Raw genomic sequence first — 19,379 nt, forward strand, 5'->3', positions numbered from 1 at the left:
GAAAAAATCAAAGCCAAGACTAAGCTCTGGAAAGCACAACTAAAGGACTTGATATCCTAGAGATGAAGGGCGAGAATAAAGCCCTGGATATTGAGCGCCACCTACTTGAAGCTAAGGTCTGCCAAATGAAAGACATAATGTGTCTCAGGACCGAGCTGAAAATTTGTCTAAGGAATATCAAACGGAGGACCATGAGCCCTCTTGAAAAACTTCTGTGTACAGTGAGTATACCTGCAGAGAGGACTCCGAGGGATCATAAAACTCTAGGCGTCACAAGAGAAAAATGCCCTATGAGGAGAGGAGAACTTAGGAGCCTCGGAGCTGAGGACACGAATAACCATGGACCTAGCTAACTCGCCTCGGCTCCAGGAAAACATTGTTAGGAAGCATGGACTTAACAAGCAAGTCCTACCATTTACCATTTGCGCTCAACGCGCATTTCATGAGATAACCGTTCATGCTCAACACACATATCTTGAGATGATCAGCTGACAGACACTTGAATTGAGCCGCTCGCTAAGACACGATTTTATCTTCTTACAAAGACTGGCCTTGCCAAAAAGAAAGTCCATCTTGCAGGGCGTGATTACGTTATAATTTAATATATATGGATAACATAGATTCAAGTGTTACCGATCACATCCTTCTGTCGTTGTATAAATAGTCTAACTCTTATCAATAATACAATGATTCCTCATTTTGCCCTCATTTTGTCATACTAATCCTTCAAATTAATCACATAGTCCAGTTTAAGGTCACCTTCTTGATCATTTTTCGGAATATTTATCAACAATAATATTCTCATTTCTATAATTCATCACATGTATACCTTAAATGACTGGGGACTCGCATGCTATTGATAGATACTGCTTTAAAAGATCCTTGGAGGAGAATCATGCCTGTTGAGAGATCCTCTGCACAATGAACTATGGTAAGAATTTAACCAACGCACGATTCTCTTCAAAGAATTGTAAAATAGACAACTTGTTATGAGAAATAAAAGGAACATGCAGAACATTAGTAAATTTAAAGGTGGGTAAAGAGGTAAGGAGAACTAGAGAAGGAATATAATGAACCAATAGAGAGCACCTGTCGTCAATGCTGCTTAGGTATCGTCAACAAACTTGAGTAAATCATGGCCAAAGGGAACTGATGGATCTTGGTTTTGCAGGAGAGATAGTTCAGGGGTAATTGCTGAAATTGACGAGAATGAATGGTGCAGAGGGGTCATTTGAGTTAGAGTTATCCAGGCTGCTGCCCACCATGTTAGAATAGCTGAGGTAGGCGGGTTATAAAAAAATTGAACTAACAAGATAGCAATTTCTCCTAACAAGTTATAGGTGCAGGACGTGAACAAGCTAATTATCTTAGTTAGTACTTGTAAGGAGGCCCGTTTAAAGCCACGAAATGTGGAACTTACAGTTAAATAATTTCTACATTTCTCCCCAGCACCTCCCTTCCCCATAGATTATTAGAGTAACAGGGGATAGGGATGCTCTAACTAATAAATTAACTCTCACAAATTGTGTAAAAAACACTTTTGACCTGTTTCTATTTCAACAGCTTATTTATTGATTTTAGCAAATGTTTTTTCTTTTGAACACTTTTACTGACAATTGTTTTCATGAAAGCGTTTTTCGGTTCAGGAGAGCATTTTTCTGGCCAAGGAGGGCATTTTTCTGGGCAACACTGGTCCGGAGGGCACTTTTCTGGGCAACACTGATCGGGAGAGCACTTTTCCGGACTACAGTTTTTGGGAGGGCACCTTTCAGGGGAGCACTTTTCTGGACAACACATTTCTTGGCAGGAGTTATCCACCACACTACCGAAAGGAGCCATGAGCTTTGGCGTAGGGAGGCAACATTCTGGGTACTTGACAGCTAATTTTTCCTGAAGCATCTTGACAGTGTTCTGGATGAAAGTGCTCTGTAGACTGGCAGTGTTAAACACATTATTATTATAGAAACTCTGTATATTCAAGTAAACAACATTATGTACTAGAGAAATTGTTCAGAATTAAAATTTTAGGAAGAAAATATTTAAAAATATGGAAAAATATTACCCCTCCACATGGTCTCCAAGAATTTTACCAACTTCTACCAGAGCTTCTCTCCACTTCTCCACCTTGTCGCTGTGTCTTTCCCTATGCTTTTCAAGCGCAAGGCCGTAATTCCCAAGCTGGTATTTAATATCTCTGATTTCAACCTCATACAAAATCGGTATGATAAAATACTTGGAGTTCTTTCTGTGTTCTAAAATGAGGACGAGTTCATCCAGACACCACGTAGAATAAGCATAATTTTGGGAAAATATAATTATGGCGCTCATAGAGTTTCTGATCCCCTCTTTGATCCTTAAATCCACTTCATCTCCGACACAAATATCCGTTTTGTCCATGAAAACTACAAATCCTTGAGCCCTCAAAGCCTCGTACAAGAAGCATGTAAACTTGTTGCGAGTTTCCCCTCTGAAGCTCAAGAAGACATGACAAAATGAGGTTTCCTTAGCCATGTCGTCAGCTTCTTCCGAATCAATGATTAGGATAGATAGAAGATTTAACTAGTATAATGATGATGAGGCAAGTTCGTTCTATAAAGAAATGATCTTCTCACAGCAATATTAATTATATTGTAATTTGAACAACAATTAGTCTGATGAAGCTTCCACAAAGTTACCTAACTGTGGTAACCAACCGCGTTAGTATATTGTGAGACTGCGAGATACATAAATGCACGCGGGTGGGCTTTGGCCGATTCAAGTGTACTAGTTAAATGGAGCCAGGAGTCAACTAACGTCCAGTCCCCTCAAACAGTTTTGTAACAAAGGAATACTGTAATATGCTAAAATCAACTATATTTATTCGATGGTGTACAATTGCAAGCACATGAATAAAAAATTTGTAAACTAATAGGATCTCAAACAGGAAATCTAAATATTTTTTTCATTGTATTACTTATTATATGTACTCAAACTTTACTATATAGTTTACACTCCTTTTAGTTAAAAGTCTTTATAATGATTATATTATTTTTATGTTATTAATATTAAACATATTTGATGTGGTAAGATTCTTTTGCTTAGTTTTTTATTCATTTACTCATAATTGACGCAAAACAGGTTCTCTCACACAACAGTTTTTCAGCTCTAACCTAAAATTTTTTATTGACCTATTGAGCAGTCATTTGATTGGATTGAATATCAGACAACGTTCTTTTAACTTTTGTTAGAACAAGATAGCACAACAATTTGGACACTCTTACTAAAATAAGTAGAGACAAGAGTTTTTTTTTAAAAAAAATCTTTGTTGCAAATATGGTAAAGCAATGGTTTTTAAGTGACAGATAATAAGGAATTCATGTCAAGTAAGGTATTCAAACTTTTTTAGATATTTTTTTTAAATAACAGTAACTCTATATGGTTGTGGTCTGAAAGCATAACAGCAATAATTTTATAAAAAAAGCTCTATTGTAACTTGTTGTACACAACGATTTTAGCAAGTACCCTTGTCAGGACGGTATTCAAGAAACGATTTTTGTTTAAAACTAACCATTCTGTATGAGCTATAAATCATTGCTATTGTATTATTGTGTTGTTCAGTGTTATCTTGCAGCTGTTTAGACAATTCTTTGTATTATGGTCACATAGTTGTATAGGTTTTGATACGATAATTTATAATATTTACTAGTTATTGGAATATCATTGTCGCAATATCAACTCTTACTTTAAACCAACATCGGTTCACAAGGAAAATTACAATAACAAAGAAAGAATGTCCTTGTTTCTTATGTCACGAGGAAACTTACGTTTGATGGAGGTAGTGGTCCAACAAATTTTTTAAATTTTTTAACAAATTTAATAATTAATATAAAATTTCATGAAAAATATTCATAAACATTAGAAGGTCATTTCTATAGAGTGCAACAATAAACTATATTGAATTGATTCTCTCAGTACTGACATGCATACATATATATAAATTGTCAAGTTATTATATATAACATGTAAGTAATACTACTGATCGTCTTAATCACACAATCTATCTAGATCTTCGTCATTATATTTACGGTCATTTATATACAAAATTTAACACTCATATATACAAATCAAAAAAATGTTTGTTGTGTGTGTATGTGTGTGTGTGTGTATATAACATTGAGATTGAGGGGTGACAATGACATTGAGTTCATAAATGTTTGTTGTTGTATATATCGACGCATATATTTTTTGTATACAAATTATATCACTCTTAAAAAGAGCATAGACTTTTCATTTCCACTTACATATCCTTTGTAGCCATTGTATTAGTCTATGAATGAATTTAAAAGTACCAATTTTGCCAAAAATAACTAGATGGGCTAGGGTTTCTTGTCGATGGATCAACAACAGCTGTAGAAGCCCGTTAAGGAATGCTTGGATGTTAAGGCCCATCCTTACCCCTTATGAAAACAACCCATCAGAATACTGGATAAGTGATCCAAAATCAAGTGTATGAGAAGTTTCCACAAGCTCACCAAACGAGGACTACTCAGACTACGGAGCAAGACTTCTGTGGTATTCGTCAATCCAATGAGGATGGCCCACTAGAATGCAAAGTAGTGTCTTTAACTTTGTATACGAATCCGGCCCATGTTAATGACCCATAGTGAATTTTGGGTATAACAACTGTTATTAGACTTTTCATAACATAATCTCTTTCTTGCCTTTTCCTCATCATCGGAAACCCTATTTTCCCGATCAACCTCTTCTTCTAAATTCTTTCTAAAAACATTCATTTCATCTTCAAATTCCATTCCATTACCATGTTTTTATTATAAAAACTATAACCCAACCACCACCACTACCTTGTAACATCAATAAAGTGTTAAGATGTTTCCGATATATCTTTAATTTGCGAATTGGTGCTTGATATATGTCTAATTTTTCTCCTTTCGCTTACAAAACCCTCGAGCCTCCTCACTCTTGTCCAATTTTATCCGATTCATTTCTGATCTACTTGATTGTACTTGTTAAACTAATTACAAAGCATTTGAGAAATCCGACTTTTTCTGATTCGTATCGGTAAGAATTAGAAAATAACTATTTATGTTTTTCTTATCTATTTCGTTTGGATAGATGCAGAGTCACATGTGGGATCGAGCCTTTTGCGATTTAATTACCTGATTGTTATGACTTAGTTTCAATCTTTTTTTATACAGGTTATTTTATAAAATTAAAATTAGATCTAATGATTGTAAAATTGATCCTCTAGATTTTATATTGAAAAATTTACTTATTATGTTCTCTTTCTTTTTTCGATTCTTGCATCAATGGAAGTTATTATAAACAATGAAGAAAATGCTTCAGGAAGATTTTTTATGCACAGTTAACCACCTTCTTCTGGTGCCTGAAATCCGGGTAATTTTCTTATTTTTGCTTAATTACTTTCAATACATGTTTTGTTTGGTATTAATACCAAATTTGTTGAATTGATTTTGTTATAATTTGTCATGCGGATTTGAATTAAAGAATTTTATTTAAATAAATTCTATTTCTAATGCTTTAAAAATTGGAAAAGAAACATATATTTAGTATAGTATAATTTTTGGAGAGTTTGTAAAGTTTAAGTACGAAAACTTAGACTTTGTTTAACATGTCTTTAATTTTTATTGTGTATACATAGATAATCATTTTGATAATTTTTATGATTTCACTTATATTATTTAAAAAAAATAAATGATATTATGTAAGCACTGCTTTACACCACATATATTCCCATCCTTTTGTTGTCGAAAGTAACAAGAAAATTGTATATACATATGCTTTCAAGTTTCATCTTTTGATCCAGGAACCACCACATCAATCACATTATCTACTCTACTCAAGAAAAATACGGTATATGAACAAACATACATACATATATATAAGCCATATATATATATATATATATATATATATATATATATATATATATATATATAGTTAAGTTCCATGTAGTCCACATATTTACTGTAGTACCGTAGACCACGTATGTTCTGCAACTATAGAATGGCATAAAAACATTGCAAAATGTATGAAACTTGTTATTTTGTGAAATACATTCTATAAATATCACTATTTCATGAAAAATATTGAAAATCATTTATGTTCGACAAGTAGAACACATATGTTCTGTAATATGTAAATAATAATGTTCGACAAGTAGATCTCATTCTTTGGATCAAAAACATATCAAACAAGGGTGTTGAAAATCTGATGCTTAGGAATCAATCACCATTTGTCTGCAAAATGCCCTCTTATTTCTTCTCCTGTCTGCAGTTAACTGATTTGTGGCTGGAGAGCTGCATATTAAACCCACCCCTTGGGTTTTCGGGATTTAGTAAGCTAATAAGTGTAGACCTTGAGCATGTGACATTCAGTGCTGACATGACATTTGGCACTCAAGTCCAAGATTTACGACTGGATAATTGTAGGGGCATTGAACATTTGGGACGACAGTTCAAACCTGATAACAATCTCACTGCGTTGTATTTCTTCAACAGTGATGAAATTGATTGGCGATGGTTTGAATGCACCCATAAGTTGCAAATTCTTAGGATTGTGATGAGTGAAGTGCCCAGTTCTACTGATAAAGTGATTAATTTGGACAAGCTACTTGGCAATATGCCTAGACTCGACACTCTTTGGCTTGAAGGCTTCGTATACATGGTACGTAATTTTAACTAACAAGTTAGATTATATATTTGATATCATCATTCACTGGTATAAATATCTGATCCAACCAAATATCTCACAATATAATATATCTTTCTATATACTTACATATATGTGTGGTTGTACATAGCTTTTTGAACCAGGTGATTGATTCCTAAGCAGAATAATGTGTTTTTCACTATTTAACTTGTAGAATGTTTGGATTGTCAAAATTTTTAACAAAATAATGATGTTTATAGAATATGATTTGCAAAATAACACATTTTGCAATGTTTTTATGCCATTCTATAGTTGCAGAACATACGTGGTCTACGGTACTACAGTAAATATGTGGACTACATGGAACTTTGTTCTGAGTTAAGTTCTATGTAGTCCACATATTTACTGTAGTACCGTAGACCACATATTTTCTGCAACTATAGAATGTCATAAAAACATTGCAAAATGTATGAAACTTGTTATTTTCTGAAATACATTCTGTAAATATCACTATTTCATGAAAAATATTGAAAATCATTTATGTTCGACAAATAGAACACATTCTGTAATATGTAAATATGTTCTGCAAATTTAACATGTTTTGCAGAATAATGTGTTTTTCACTATTTAACTTGTAGAATGTTTAGGATTGTCAAAATTTTTAACAAAATAATGATGTTTATAGAACATGATTTGCAAAATAACACATTTTGCAATGTTTTTATGTTATACTATAGTTGCAGAACATACGTGGTCTACGGTACTACAGTAAATATGTGGACTACATGGAACTATAATATATATATATATATATATATATATATATATATATATATATATATAGGGTAGCATTCCATAGCATACCCTCTTATATGGAGTTACGTAGCACACCATTATAAATATATACATAATATATATTCTATTATATTTTTTATGAAATATAATTGCAAATTTTGATTATTAAACAGAAAACGAAGTTATACAATTTTTTTATTCCAAAGATCATCTAAAATTATGCAATATCTCAACACGATTCTATAACAGAATAATAATCATCCAGAATTATTCTGTTGTAGAATCAGTTTCGAAAATAACTTTTTTTAATCAAATTTTAAGTGTTAAATTACTTAAAATAGATATATTTTATAGTATTCTATATTAGAATCACGTTTTATATGTAATCTATAACAGAATTTATAATAAAATTGATGATTTATAGTGGCGCACTACGTAACTCCATATAAGAAGTCCCTCTCTGGAAAAATTGATTATGTCATGGCCAAGTGCACAAAAGCACAAAGTAACTTAGAAGCACCTTAAACATTATCAATTCTAAGAATGTGAAAAATGAAATTATACACGATTAGAGGGTATTAAGTTTAAAAATTTATAGGTGACAGATTATATACAAAAAAGTACACACAACATTTGAATACAAGTTCTTCTCCCTGCCTAAAAAAAAGGACTTGGTACTCTGACCTTAATCTAACTCTGGATGAAGATCTCTAAAATGAGAAACGAGCTTTACTTGTGTTACTCTTCAATCCCTTGAAAATTTTATGCACATTAACACAATTATTACCTTATATTGGCAAACCCAAATAGAAAACATAATTGTTACCTGCAAGTTGTGCTAATTAGTTCTGAATTTTTAGGCTAATCTCCATATCTGAGTGGAGCAGTCAGAAATAATCCATCTGACATTATTTCGGAAGTAGAGGCTATGCATTATATGCGATCACCATGAATGATTCAAGGCTGCTGACTTGCTGCAATCTCCTTAGGTTTCCGAAAATTGCTTCCCTGAAAGCATAATCCCTAATAATACTCTTTTTTCTCATTCCTCTCTTGATGTTATTACTACTTAAATTTTTAGTGGATTCTAAAGTAATCACTTTGTCTTTGCAGGTGGGAAAAACTTTTGATAGGCAAAGTCAACTCAGTTTGGTTGTAGATCTTGAATGGAAGACAATTGTGGAAAGCCCCATATTTTTTCCTCTGCATTGGTGATGACCGGTGAGAAGAAGACATGTAAGAGTGTACTTCGAAGATTGTTTCATCAGCGGTAGTCCCTGTTGTTCCGGAAATCTTTTTTTGCACTGTAGAGCAAAAGCCTAGCAAAGCCAAGTACTGTATCGACGAAACTTCTGAAGTTCAGAAGCTGCTCTAGTTTTAGCATAAAAACTCCACTGCCCCTCGAACATTTACTTTCCATTTTTTGATACGCGAACATAAATTTCTTTCAATGTAGAGAATGCAGTGAATGATTTTGGTTCACTCTTGAAGAATATCATTCTGATTCCAAATCTGTGACAAGAATAAATATGGATGTGGAAACCTACCCTTCTTACAGGAATAAATCAAAGATTTGCTCAGATGATGGTAATTTCACAAAGTAAGAATAAGAAATAGGCACATAACAGAGTCACAAGTATAAATTTCGTACGAAAAAACTAGCACATGTCATCATATTGATACATTATTAGGAAAATACAATCAGAATAATGAACAACGCAACTAATTAATAAAAGTGACTAATCAGGGATTCAGAAAACCAAATCGGATATACCGGATATTATTTCCGGTATTTATCTATGAGATTTATATATTAAAATTTAAAATTTATTTGAAGATTTTAAAAAGTGCTTGATTATGAGCTTAATCGGATATATCTGCTTCAACAACATACATATTAACTGTTGGAATAATCTTAAATTTAGTTATTATTATTATTTGTTTAGTTATTTATTTTGAGGATTAATTTTAGATTGAAGTAGTTGGATGATTGTTGGAGTTCTAGAGAGTTTGTAGGAGGTATTGAGTCTATCTTGTTTTAGGAGATTTATTAGAAGTAGTAGAGTATTGTTAGGAGTCAAGTACGTTTGTTTTAAATATGGCATGTAATCTCTCTTTTTTAGAAGAATAAGAATTAATAAAAATCAGTTTTATATTCTACACTTGGCATCAGAGCCAGGTTTTGTTGTTCCGCCGCAGGCGGTGGTGAAGCCGCCGCTGGTGGTGGAGGCGCGGAATAAGTGTCCGACGAGGTAGTTTCAGGTTGGCGTTGCGGAAGGATGGTGGCAAAGCTACATGTGTAGTATGGGATGCATGTGTAGTATGTGGCTGCCGAGCTAGAAAGACGAGGCGATGCTGGAGAAGCCTGCTGAAGGCAGAAAATGAGATAGAGTGCTATGCAGAACGAGATGGATCTTGCATGACGGAGTAGAGGGAAACCTCTCCTTTAGAATTATGGGTGATTATGTGCACTTGGAGAGAACATTAGAATTATGGGTGATTATGTGCACCTAGAGAGAACATTAGAATTATGGGTGATTATGTGCACCTGGAGAGGTATGCTCCAGTGAATTTGGTGTTGATGAGAAGTGCATCAACAAATTGGTGGTGGTGAGAAGTGCATCACAGATGAAGAGAAGTGCTTCATAAACTGTGTTAAGTAAATTTAAGATTATGGGGGTGATTGTTGGAATAATCTTAAATTTAGTTATTATTATTATTTGTTTAGTTATTTATTTTGAGGATTAATTTTAGATTGAAGTAGTTGGATGATTGTTGGAGTTCTAGAGAGTTTGTAGGAGGTATTGAGTCTATCTTGTTTTAGGAGATTTATTAGAAGTAGTAGAGTATTGTTAGGAGTCAAGTACGTTTGTTTTAAATATGGCATGTAATAATCTTTCTTTTTTAGAATAATAAGAACTAATAAAAATCAGTTTTATATTCTACATTAACATGTCACTGGCCTATTTTTTCACAAGCTTAAGTTAAACAGCAGGAGAGCACAGCAAATTCCAAGTTTTCCAAGTTGAAAATGTCATCAATTCAAAAAGTAACCTCGATTTACAGATAAAATACCACAACCACGATCTCGTCAAAGCGAAGATCATGCAATTTTCATACACGAACACTATGTTTTAACATTACCAATATCTACGAAACATTGCATTTGACATGGTAGCTTGAAAGTGGCTCGCAAATCTTTGTGAATAGTAGTGATACATCAGTGATCCGATAAGCTTTTGCTTAACTTCAGCATCATAAAAGCCCTCGGCCTCTTCTTCTCCGCACAGGTCCTTCCCATTCACAATCACCATAGGAAACCTTACCTTGTCATTTCCAACCAGATCTTTTAGCTCTCTCAAATACCTAGGCTCAATTGAACAGTTTCTCTCCTCATATACAACATTTCCACTTTTCAAAATCTTTTTTAATGCACCTGCAGCATCGGTAACACTAGTAGTTGTGTACAGAATAATCTTGTCTTCAGATGACTCGTGTCTTGACGAGGAGGACGATGAAGAACTGCCTTGTAAAACTGGAACTTGTTGAGTTGGGAGGCGACATTCTGGGAACTTAGCGTTCAAGAATGAGTACAAGTTCATCAAGGCACCATGTAGAGTCGGCATAATTTTTGGAGAATATAGTTATGGCGCTCATAGAGTTTCTGATCCCCTCCTTAATTGTCAAACTTACTTCATCTCCAACACGTATATCAGTTTTGTCCATGAAGGCTACAAACCCTTCGGCTCTTAAAGCCTCGTAGAGAAAACATGTGAACTTGTTGCGAGTTTCCCCTCTAAAGCTCAAGAAGACATGACAAAATGAAGCTTCGTTAGCCATGGAGATTTAGCTCATTTACAGTTAAAGAATAAGGGTTTGAAGATTTGGCTTTCACTTTATAGCTGAACTCCATCATAAGATGCTCAACACAAATCGCCAAATTAGTACAAAATCTTCGCCAACACATTTAAGGAGTGCTTTGGTCGATAGAAAAATATAAAGAAGGCCGGCTCAAATGTCCAAAACTAGACATATACCGAACAACAGAATTGGAGGTATGCAAAATGCATACACTATGGATACGTTCTCTCTTGTTCTTCTCATCAAAAGTTTTTCTAAACGAATAGATATGTTTATTTCTTTCTCCCATTTGCTGCAGACTGCAGTCATCGAACGTGTATGTTAAAAACGCCATGGCAGTGCCAAATTGCCAACATTTTTTGTTACTGATAAATTTATGCAAAAACTTAAGTAATAGAGTGCCAAAACCAGGTGACTTTTAGAACCACTCACTCCAAAACACTTTTGTAATGGTTCACTCTATTGATTCTTCTATGACGTGTTTAGGAACTTAAATTTCATTTGAACTTCTGGATATGATAAAATGACATGTTTGGATACACAAAAAAGTTGAATCTGAATATGAACCGAGGACATTCAAAAAATAGTATAAAGCTCATAATTTGAAATGACATCTCAAATCATATAAATTGAAATCCAAAATCTGAAATGAAATACATGTTTTTAGACGCAATTCTAATGGAACTTGGTAAGTTGTTTCACCAAAGTGACTAAAGTCTAAAACATCCTCATCATTCTTGTTTGTTCTCTTGTTTGATTTGGCTTTAGACTGTTTTTCCTTTGGTGAACTCTCACTTACCTAATACATCTTCTGTGTGAAATCGTACCTCAAGTTTTCTTTTGGTTTTAAAGCTTTAAAGCTGAGTTATGTTAAAATTACATCAGACTGTTGTTGGGGGACAGAGTAGCAATAATGTCATCTGGCTTGACCAATTCAGTAACTCAATGACTGAATGTCTATTGGCAAAACTCAGGCTTGGAGTGGAACTCTTTTGATTGTTCAACCAAGGAGGAGTATAATGATATTTGCCTGAGAGGCATATCAACAGTTTACTAAAAAGGTATATTAAACACACTCAGATAAGGATTATATTTTTGAACATGCATGTTAGGAATGATAACAGTTCGAATCGGACTGGATTTTTCAATATCTATATCCAAATCCAAATTTTTTGACAAAATCCTGACAAGGATCCGAAGAAATTCGAAAATTGAGACCTAAATCCACGGATTGGATCAGATTTTACCCGAAACTCGAAAAATTGGACTTGAAATACAAAGGCAAGTATGGGAAGATTTCTGTTAAGCCGGGGGCTTCATATCTGTGTCTTATGAAGTACTCTTATGTTATCATTTACAATTTCTTGTTTTCACTAAAACAATCACAAAGATGTAGACTGCTGAGATATAAGTCATAATTCTAGATATTAAAAAAAATAATTACAATCCATTGTTCTTCTACTATCTTACTAGTATTTTTAAGATTGTCATCAAACTCTCTTGCAAAAAGGAAAAAAAAAAACTGTCATCAAATTCATCACAATTTAAAATAATTAAATTTAAACCGTCTATAGACTACATGTACCGGACTCCATCATTTAGCATGAAAATCGAATCGGGTCTCCATCATTTAGCATGAAAATCGAATTGAGCCTATAGACGGGTCTAAAATAGAGAATCTTAACTTGTCTCGGGCTCGAAGGCCCATCTGCCTCATCCAGTCCGATTTGGGCCGAGTCTAGACGGTTTTGTTTTTTACTCCTCCCAAAAAATCTCGTGCTATTAGAGTTATAGCTTCTTGTCCCTTCTACAACCAAACGATGTGGGACAAATCACAATCACCAAAATTTAGATGTGGTTGCATAGCCTGAGTTACATTCGAGACAAGTAGTGCTAATTATGGACTAGTATGCTGATTAGGAGAATAGGGAACGTGTTAGCGTTATCCTGCGGGTGTCATTCACACGCAGTCTTTTGGCTCACATTTGGTAGTAAAAAACTGAGCAGGAAGCTGTTTGGAAAATCGAAAAACAAATCATTGACGTTAATATTAGAAAACAGTTGGTGGAGTTAAGTTGGTTCTGTCCTAATCTTAACGAAGATGACCAACTTATTATTAATCTAACTGGAATCGGAATCATGATTGACTTTGCTGGGCGTTGAGAATGGAAAAGTAAAATCATAGAAAACTTATCAACTCTTATAATATCGGCATCTGGGAGCATAGATCAATTTTATTACAGTACCTAACTCACAAGTCAACAAGTCCGAGAATTAGATGCACAACATGCTCCGGTGCCAACAGACAGAAAAATCTCGGAGCCAGTTGCCAACAAAATCTGGAGCTCGAACTTGTTTAACAGAGTCCAATAAAGTCTCGGAGCCAATTTGTTTGAACTAACAGGTCCAGAAATGAAGTAAAATTTTCATTTACTTAAAAGGAGGATAGGTCCTGCATTTGTTTATGCACCATATAGATAAGTCTAATTCTCCAATCTAAGCAATACATGCGGATATCTGCAAATCAATCAGTGATGCAACAAGATATCCTCTCACTTAATTTACAGGACTAAAATAACAAGGCTGCTATGTAAGTTAATATGATGAGACCGACATCTTGTTTATTTAATCGACAAATTTGTTTTTATGAAACATAATGTTAACCCTCTTACATCCTTCATGAGATGCCCAGAAAGAAGGTTCCTTTCACACCTAAAATAATCATTTGAAACTACATTCACCAGATGCATATATTATAAGTAGCAGTAGTGGTGGTAGTGGCCAGGCAGATCAGAGCATTCGCCATTGGACATACACTAATGGAGAGAACAGGCTCATCTGAGAATCCAATGGGGAATGTTCAAGAGGCCTATTGCTTAGCTGATTTAGTTGATGAAGCAAATTTAGCGCGTTTCATTTCATTAAGTAGAGGCGAAACTGCTCAGCCAGACGGTCATTTTTGTCACAATTTCCTTGATTGTGATACCAATAATGGCTGTTTAGTTCATAATCAGTTGGAACCTAGTTTTGGACTTCCCTATGATCATTTCGATAACCTCCCTTTGACACCATTTTCTGATCCACATTCTCTTTTCAATAATTTGCCCAATAGTTGCAGTGAACTGATGAAAGAAACGCGAGAAGATGCATGTGGATATTCTTCTGGGACAATGACAACCACAACCATGTCTGCGCCAAAGAGGAGCAAAAAGGGAGACCGGACAAGAACATTAGTTCAAGAACAGAGGAGAAGAAGTCGGATGAAGGACAAGCTATATGCGTTACGTGCTTTAGTTCCCAATATAACCAAGGTAAGTGCTTAAGTCTTGCATCAGAAAATTGATATTATTATTAGTCCAAATCATCTGAAACTTAATGTGTAAAATGATACATGCAGATGGATAAAGCCTCTATAGTTGGGGATGCTGCATTATATGTTCAAGATTTGCAAAAGCAGGCTAAGAAGTTAAAGGCTGAAGTTGCGAGCCTGGAGTCATCACTGACAAGAACGGAGAGACAAGGAGGAATACATGACAATGAAAACAAGATTCGAAATGCAGACTTCTATCCAACAATTAAAATAATATTGCAGGTTATTTCTGATTATTACTCCGTATCATATTTGAGGACTTTTTAAGCTACACAAAATTGGGTCACATTTCTAAAACTCAACTTTGAATCGAAATGCAGATATGTGTGTGTCAAGTGGAAGAGAATGGATACTACATAAGAGTCGTGTCCAACAAAGGCCATGGAGTTGCAGCCTCACTTTACAAAGCTCTTGATTCTTTATCCACCTTCATTCTTCATTCTTCCAACTTGGCTACTCAAAATGATACTTTTCTTTTCACATTCAATCTGAACGTAAGCTCCATCCTCTATTAAAACATTTTACTGATCAGCACAATTTACCATACATGCTCTTACTTGAAAAACTGTGTATGTTGAAAAACCAGGTTAGAGAATTAGTTGAATCTGACACGAATGCACCAAATATGAAGCTATGGGTAGCTGCAGCATTTCTTAACCAAGGATTTGATTTGAAACAACCTCTGTAGGTCTAGATCTGGACTCGATATTACAAGTTTGATGCAGGCGTCCTGTGCACTGTCGACCATTTGGCCAAGCGTATTAATTTGGCCATCAAATTCGTCAGGCCATGCACTATCGGCCTAATTTAACCCAATCTTTGTATGCCATAGCATATTTGGTTGACTGCTCTAATTCTAAATGTTGCCTACAACTGCTTAATTTGTTAGGCTTGTGTAGCAAAAAATGAATGTGAATATAACAAAAAATAAATGTGCTAGGTAAATAATGTGATGTCCACTAGTATGTGTGGTCATATTCATATGGAAATCAAAGTATATTCGCAAGTTTTACAATGTTCATTTTGGTAAACAGCAGCATTATTTATACTGCTATTCTGTTTAAGTATTTATAGTAAGTTCTGATTTTATTGATATAAATAATATATCGGAAACAAGATTTCGAAACAGCCCGCAACATCTTGAAGTATAAAAGTTAGCCAAACATATACCATAAAAAAGTTAGATATTCTCCCGATCAAGGCATTAACTTAGTTATCAGAACTACTTCAAGGCTTCCTCATCATAGTGCTCGTCTTGGCCACTAGCATCACAATCGTCTTCTCCATCTTTCTCATCAGATGCTGCTTCACCGAAAGCTGCTCCATTTATACCAGAACCTTCAATTTCAATGGCTTCTGCATCACTGTCCACATCACTCTCATCAGTGTAGCCTATTTCTGTAGTGGTATCACTGCCATGATCATCCTCAACATCCTACAAATTAGCATGTGCAAAAGTGGACTTGTAGTAATATACATATATTGTAGGCGAAAAGTAGGTTAAAAGCATAAATTAGAGAATGTACTATTTAATTACAACAACAGTACTGGAGTTAACAACTTAAAGTTTAAACTAGATTACTTTGTTTTGTTGAGATCAGGTCATTGCATTGCAGCTTAACAATTCTACAAATTGACATGATCAACATTTATATTATTACTAACTTTTTTTAAATAGGTTGCTTGCTGTATGTGCACTAATACCCTTGGATACTAATACCATTGGAAACAAGGTTTCATGCTTTTCTTAAAAAACAAAGGGGCAGCTTTGAAAACAAACAATAATATTCATAATTTTTTAAAATTACAAACATGTTATAGTTTTAAATTATAAGTTCAGATATTATATTTTTAAACTAATTAAGGGGGGAGAAAAGTAACAATTGTCTATTTAACTAATGAATATTGAAATTCCTAAAAAAACGTATTATTATTATTTACCTAAATAATTATTACAAAAATATTTATTATAAACCGGTAGGAAATAGGTAGTGTTCGATCGGTAGGAATTAAAACAGGCCACACATATTTTTGACATAAAAGACATTTTCATAGTATATATTTCCTACCACAATTGGCACGAAATTTTTTGGCGCCTAAATAGTTATAAAAAATATTTATTATAAATTGGTAGGAACTGAGTACTACTTGGAAGTAGGGGTGTAAACAAGCCAAACTATTCGTGAGCTACTCGAGTTCGGATCGAAAAATATTCAAATTTGATTCGGTAATAATCGAGCCGAGCTCGAGCTCGAGCTATTTGGATGTTTTACCGAGCCGAGCTCGAGCTTCAAATTACTCGACTCGTAAGGTTCGCGAGCCTTATCGAGTCTCTATTATTTTTTAATTTTTTTATTATAAATATATTTTTACAAATTTATTTATAATTTTATTATTTAATCGAATCGAACTCGAGTCGAACCGATCATATTTCCAGTTTTTGTCAATATCTGGTGACTCGATTCGAGCTTTCGAGCCGAACTCGAGCCTATCGAACTATTTACGAGCCGAGTTTCGAACTTGAAATTAAAGGCTCGGTCGAACTCGAGCACGAGCCAAGCCTGGCAGTGTTCGACTCGGCTCGACTCGTTTACACCCCTACTTGGAAGGAATTTAAAACTATGTAAGATATATATAATGACAATGTGAAACAATCTAACAATAAAGATTATTCAATTGATTTTTATGAATGTCTAACTTATGTGATGTCTTGGTAAAAATAATTATTCTAGCCGTGTTTAGTTTTTCTTTCACAAAATACAATGTAGTACTTAAAATTATATCTTCAACTTCATTTCCATGATCAATAAAAATATCAGAAATAAATTAAAAAGATCCGAGAATTTATAGTTTCATAACAAGCCTCTATTCATTATAATTTCTATGAATACAACTAAAGGTTCATGACTCTTTTGATTGTGTTTAGAACTCAATGATAAAGTAAGAGTCACCATATGATCAACAAACATATGAAACTATTGAATACTACCTAATCCCCTCATTGGGGATATATCAGTTATTATATATATATATATATATATATATATATATATATATATATATATATTAACCCATATTAGCTCTCGCAGAATAAGAAGTAGCCAAATTAGCTCAATTTATTCGAACTTTAGAAATATGTATTTTTCTACAATTAAACACTTAAAATTAATTAATAATACCTCTTTATTAACAAATACTAAATTATAGGAATAAAATCATATAAGTATATACTTTATTCATAAGTTTATCCAAATACCGGATTTTTATTTCTCGGGCATCATTTCTTGTTTTCGCACAGTTTTCTCAATCTCTTATGTTAATGGGAGAATGTGGTTAACAACAAATTACGGAACTTACATGAATGTAAGAAGAATATCATGACGAACACGGGACTGAAAGGGATGTAAAGTTTAGTTCATCTTGTATTTGATCCTTGAGAAAGTACGAGATTGATCTCTAGCTACTAGAGACAAGAAATCATAAAAGTTATACAAGAGGGCTAGCTACGTACAGAGTCAAGTTAATTATCACATAGTTCTTTGGAAACATATATCTAGAAAGGCTAGATTAATTTGTTCGGTCCATCAGGGCACAGGTCCATTAGACCATGAAAGTTATGATCGAAAAGCCCATAACTCGCATGACCCAGGTTTAAGTGGTTCAGAAGGCTGACATGGAGCGGGTTTGTTAGATAGTGGATAGCGATCTATTAGTGAAAGGAGGTAGAGACCTCGAAAACTATACTCATGTGTTCTAAGCTAGGACTAGGGGTGAGCATTTGGTCGTTTCGGTCCAAAACCGGACCGGACTCAATAGATCAAGAACCGAACTTTGATTTTTTCCGGACCGAACCAGATCGAAATATTATTATAGTCCGAACTGGAAATAATTTGGTTTGGTCCGTCCTAGAAGAAACGAAATTATTTTTTAAAAAATATTATATTATAAATAAAGCTAAAATAAATGATTTATTAAATAAATTATTATTAATTAATCACCACCATTTCACCAAAAATAGATATAATTAAATTACAAATCAAATATTATCATTATAACTTACAAGTAAGATATGTATAATATATATAATATAAATATTAATTAATATTTTATATTGTTTGGGCTATTCGTCTATTCGGTCCAGATCGAAATATTTTTTTAAGAACCGGACCGAACCGAATTTTATTTCAGTTTATTCAGTCTGGATCGAATTTTTAAAAAATTAGGATTGAAGCATACCGAATTTGAATGATTCAGTTTGATTTTCCAGTTTGAGTTCGGTTTTGCTCACACCTGACCGGGACTAGTCGTGAGTCTTCATTCCTGACTCATCCTCTTAAGGAGTGAGGGGATCGAAGAATATAAGCAGTATTCTTTAGGAGAGCCGAAAAAGGACTTAGTGTATAAAGCATATTTTCTCCAACCGTGGTCATCTTGAAGTGAGGAAGCTAGACCATCCCAAAGAGCCCAATTAAGTATGGAGTACCCTGAGCAAGGCCTAGGTTAGCGAGCCCGATTGTTAGCGATCTCTACAAGGCCACATCATTTCTAGCAACCACCCCTCTCCTTGGGAAGGCTAGATAATTTCTCATACTAGCATCCCATTTATGTAGGGCAGTCCAACATAAGTGTGAATTGTGATATCCACTAAATGAGGCAATGAGCCCATCTTGATGGTTTTTAAATG

At 34.1% G+C, this 19,379-nt stretch overlaps 2 protein-coding genes across 2 annotated transcripts; one reads left to right on the forward strand and one right to left on the reverse strand.

Annotated features, from left to right (window-relative positions):
- Nucleotides 1-2,058: 2,058 nt before the first annotated feature.
- On the reverse strand, nt 2,059-2,511 carry LOC135150531 (toll/interleukin-1 receptor-like protein). The gene has a single exon (XM_064086875.1). The coding sequence runs from the start codon at nt 2,509-2,511 to the stop codon at nt 2,059-2,061; it is 453 nt and encodes a 150-aa protein (XP_063942945.1).
- An 11,315-nt stretch (nt 2,512-13,826) lies between these two features.
- LOC108192621 (transcription factor FER-LIKE IRON DEFICIENCY-INDUCED TRANSCRIPTION FACTOR) lies at nt 13,827-15,566 on the forward strand. The gene is made up of 4 exons (XM_064086332.1): nt 13,827-14,636; nt 14,723-14,917; nt 15,016-15,189; nt 15,282-15,566. Exons 1-4 carry the CDS (start codon nt 14,145-14,147, stop codon nt 15,381-15,383), a joined length of 963 nt encoding a protein of 320 aa, XP_063942402.1. The 5' UTR covers nt 13,827-14,144; the 3' UTR covers nt 15,384-15,566.
- Nucleotides 15,567-19,379: the final 3,813 nt, after the last annotated feature.

The sequence above is a fragment of the Daucus carota genome, chromosome 2 (genome assembly GCF_001625215.2).
Source record: "Daucus carota subsp. sativus chromosome 2, DH1 v3.0, whole genome shotgun sequence".
Classification (NCBI taxonomy): Eukaryota; Viridiplantae; Streptophyta; class Magnoliopsida; order Apiales; family Apiaceae; genus Daucus; species Daucus carota.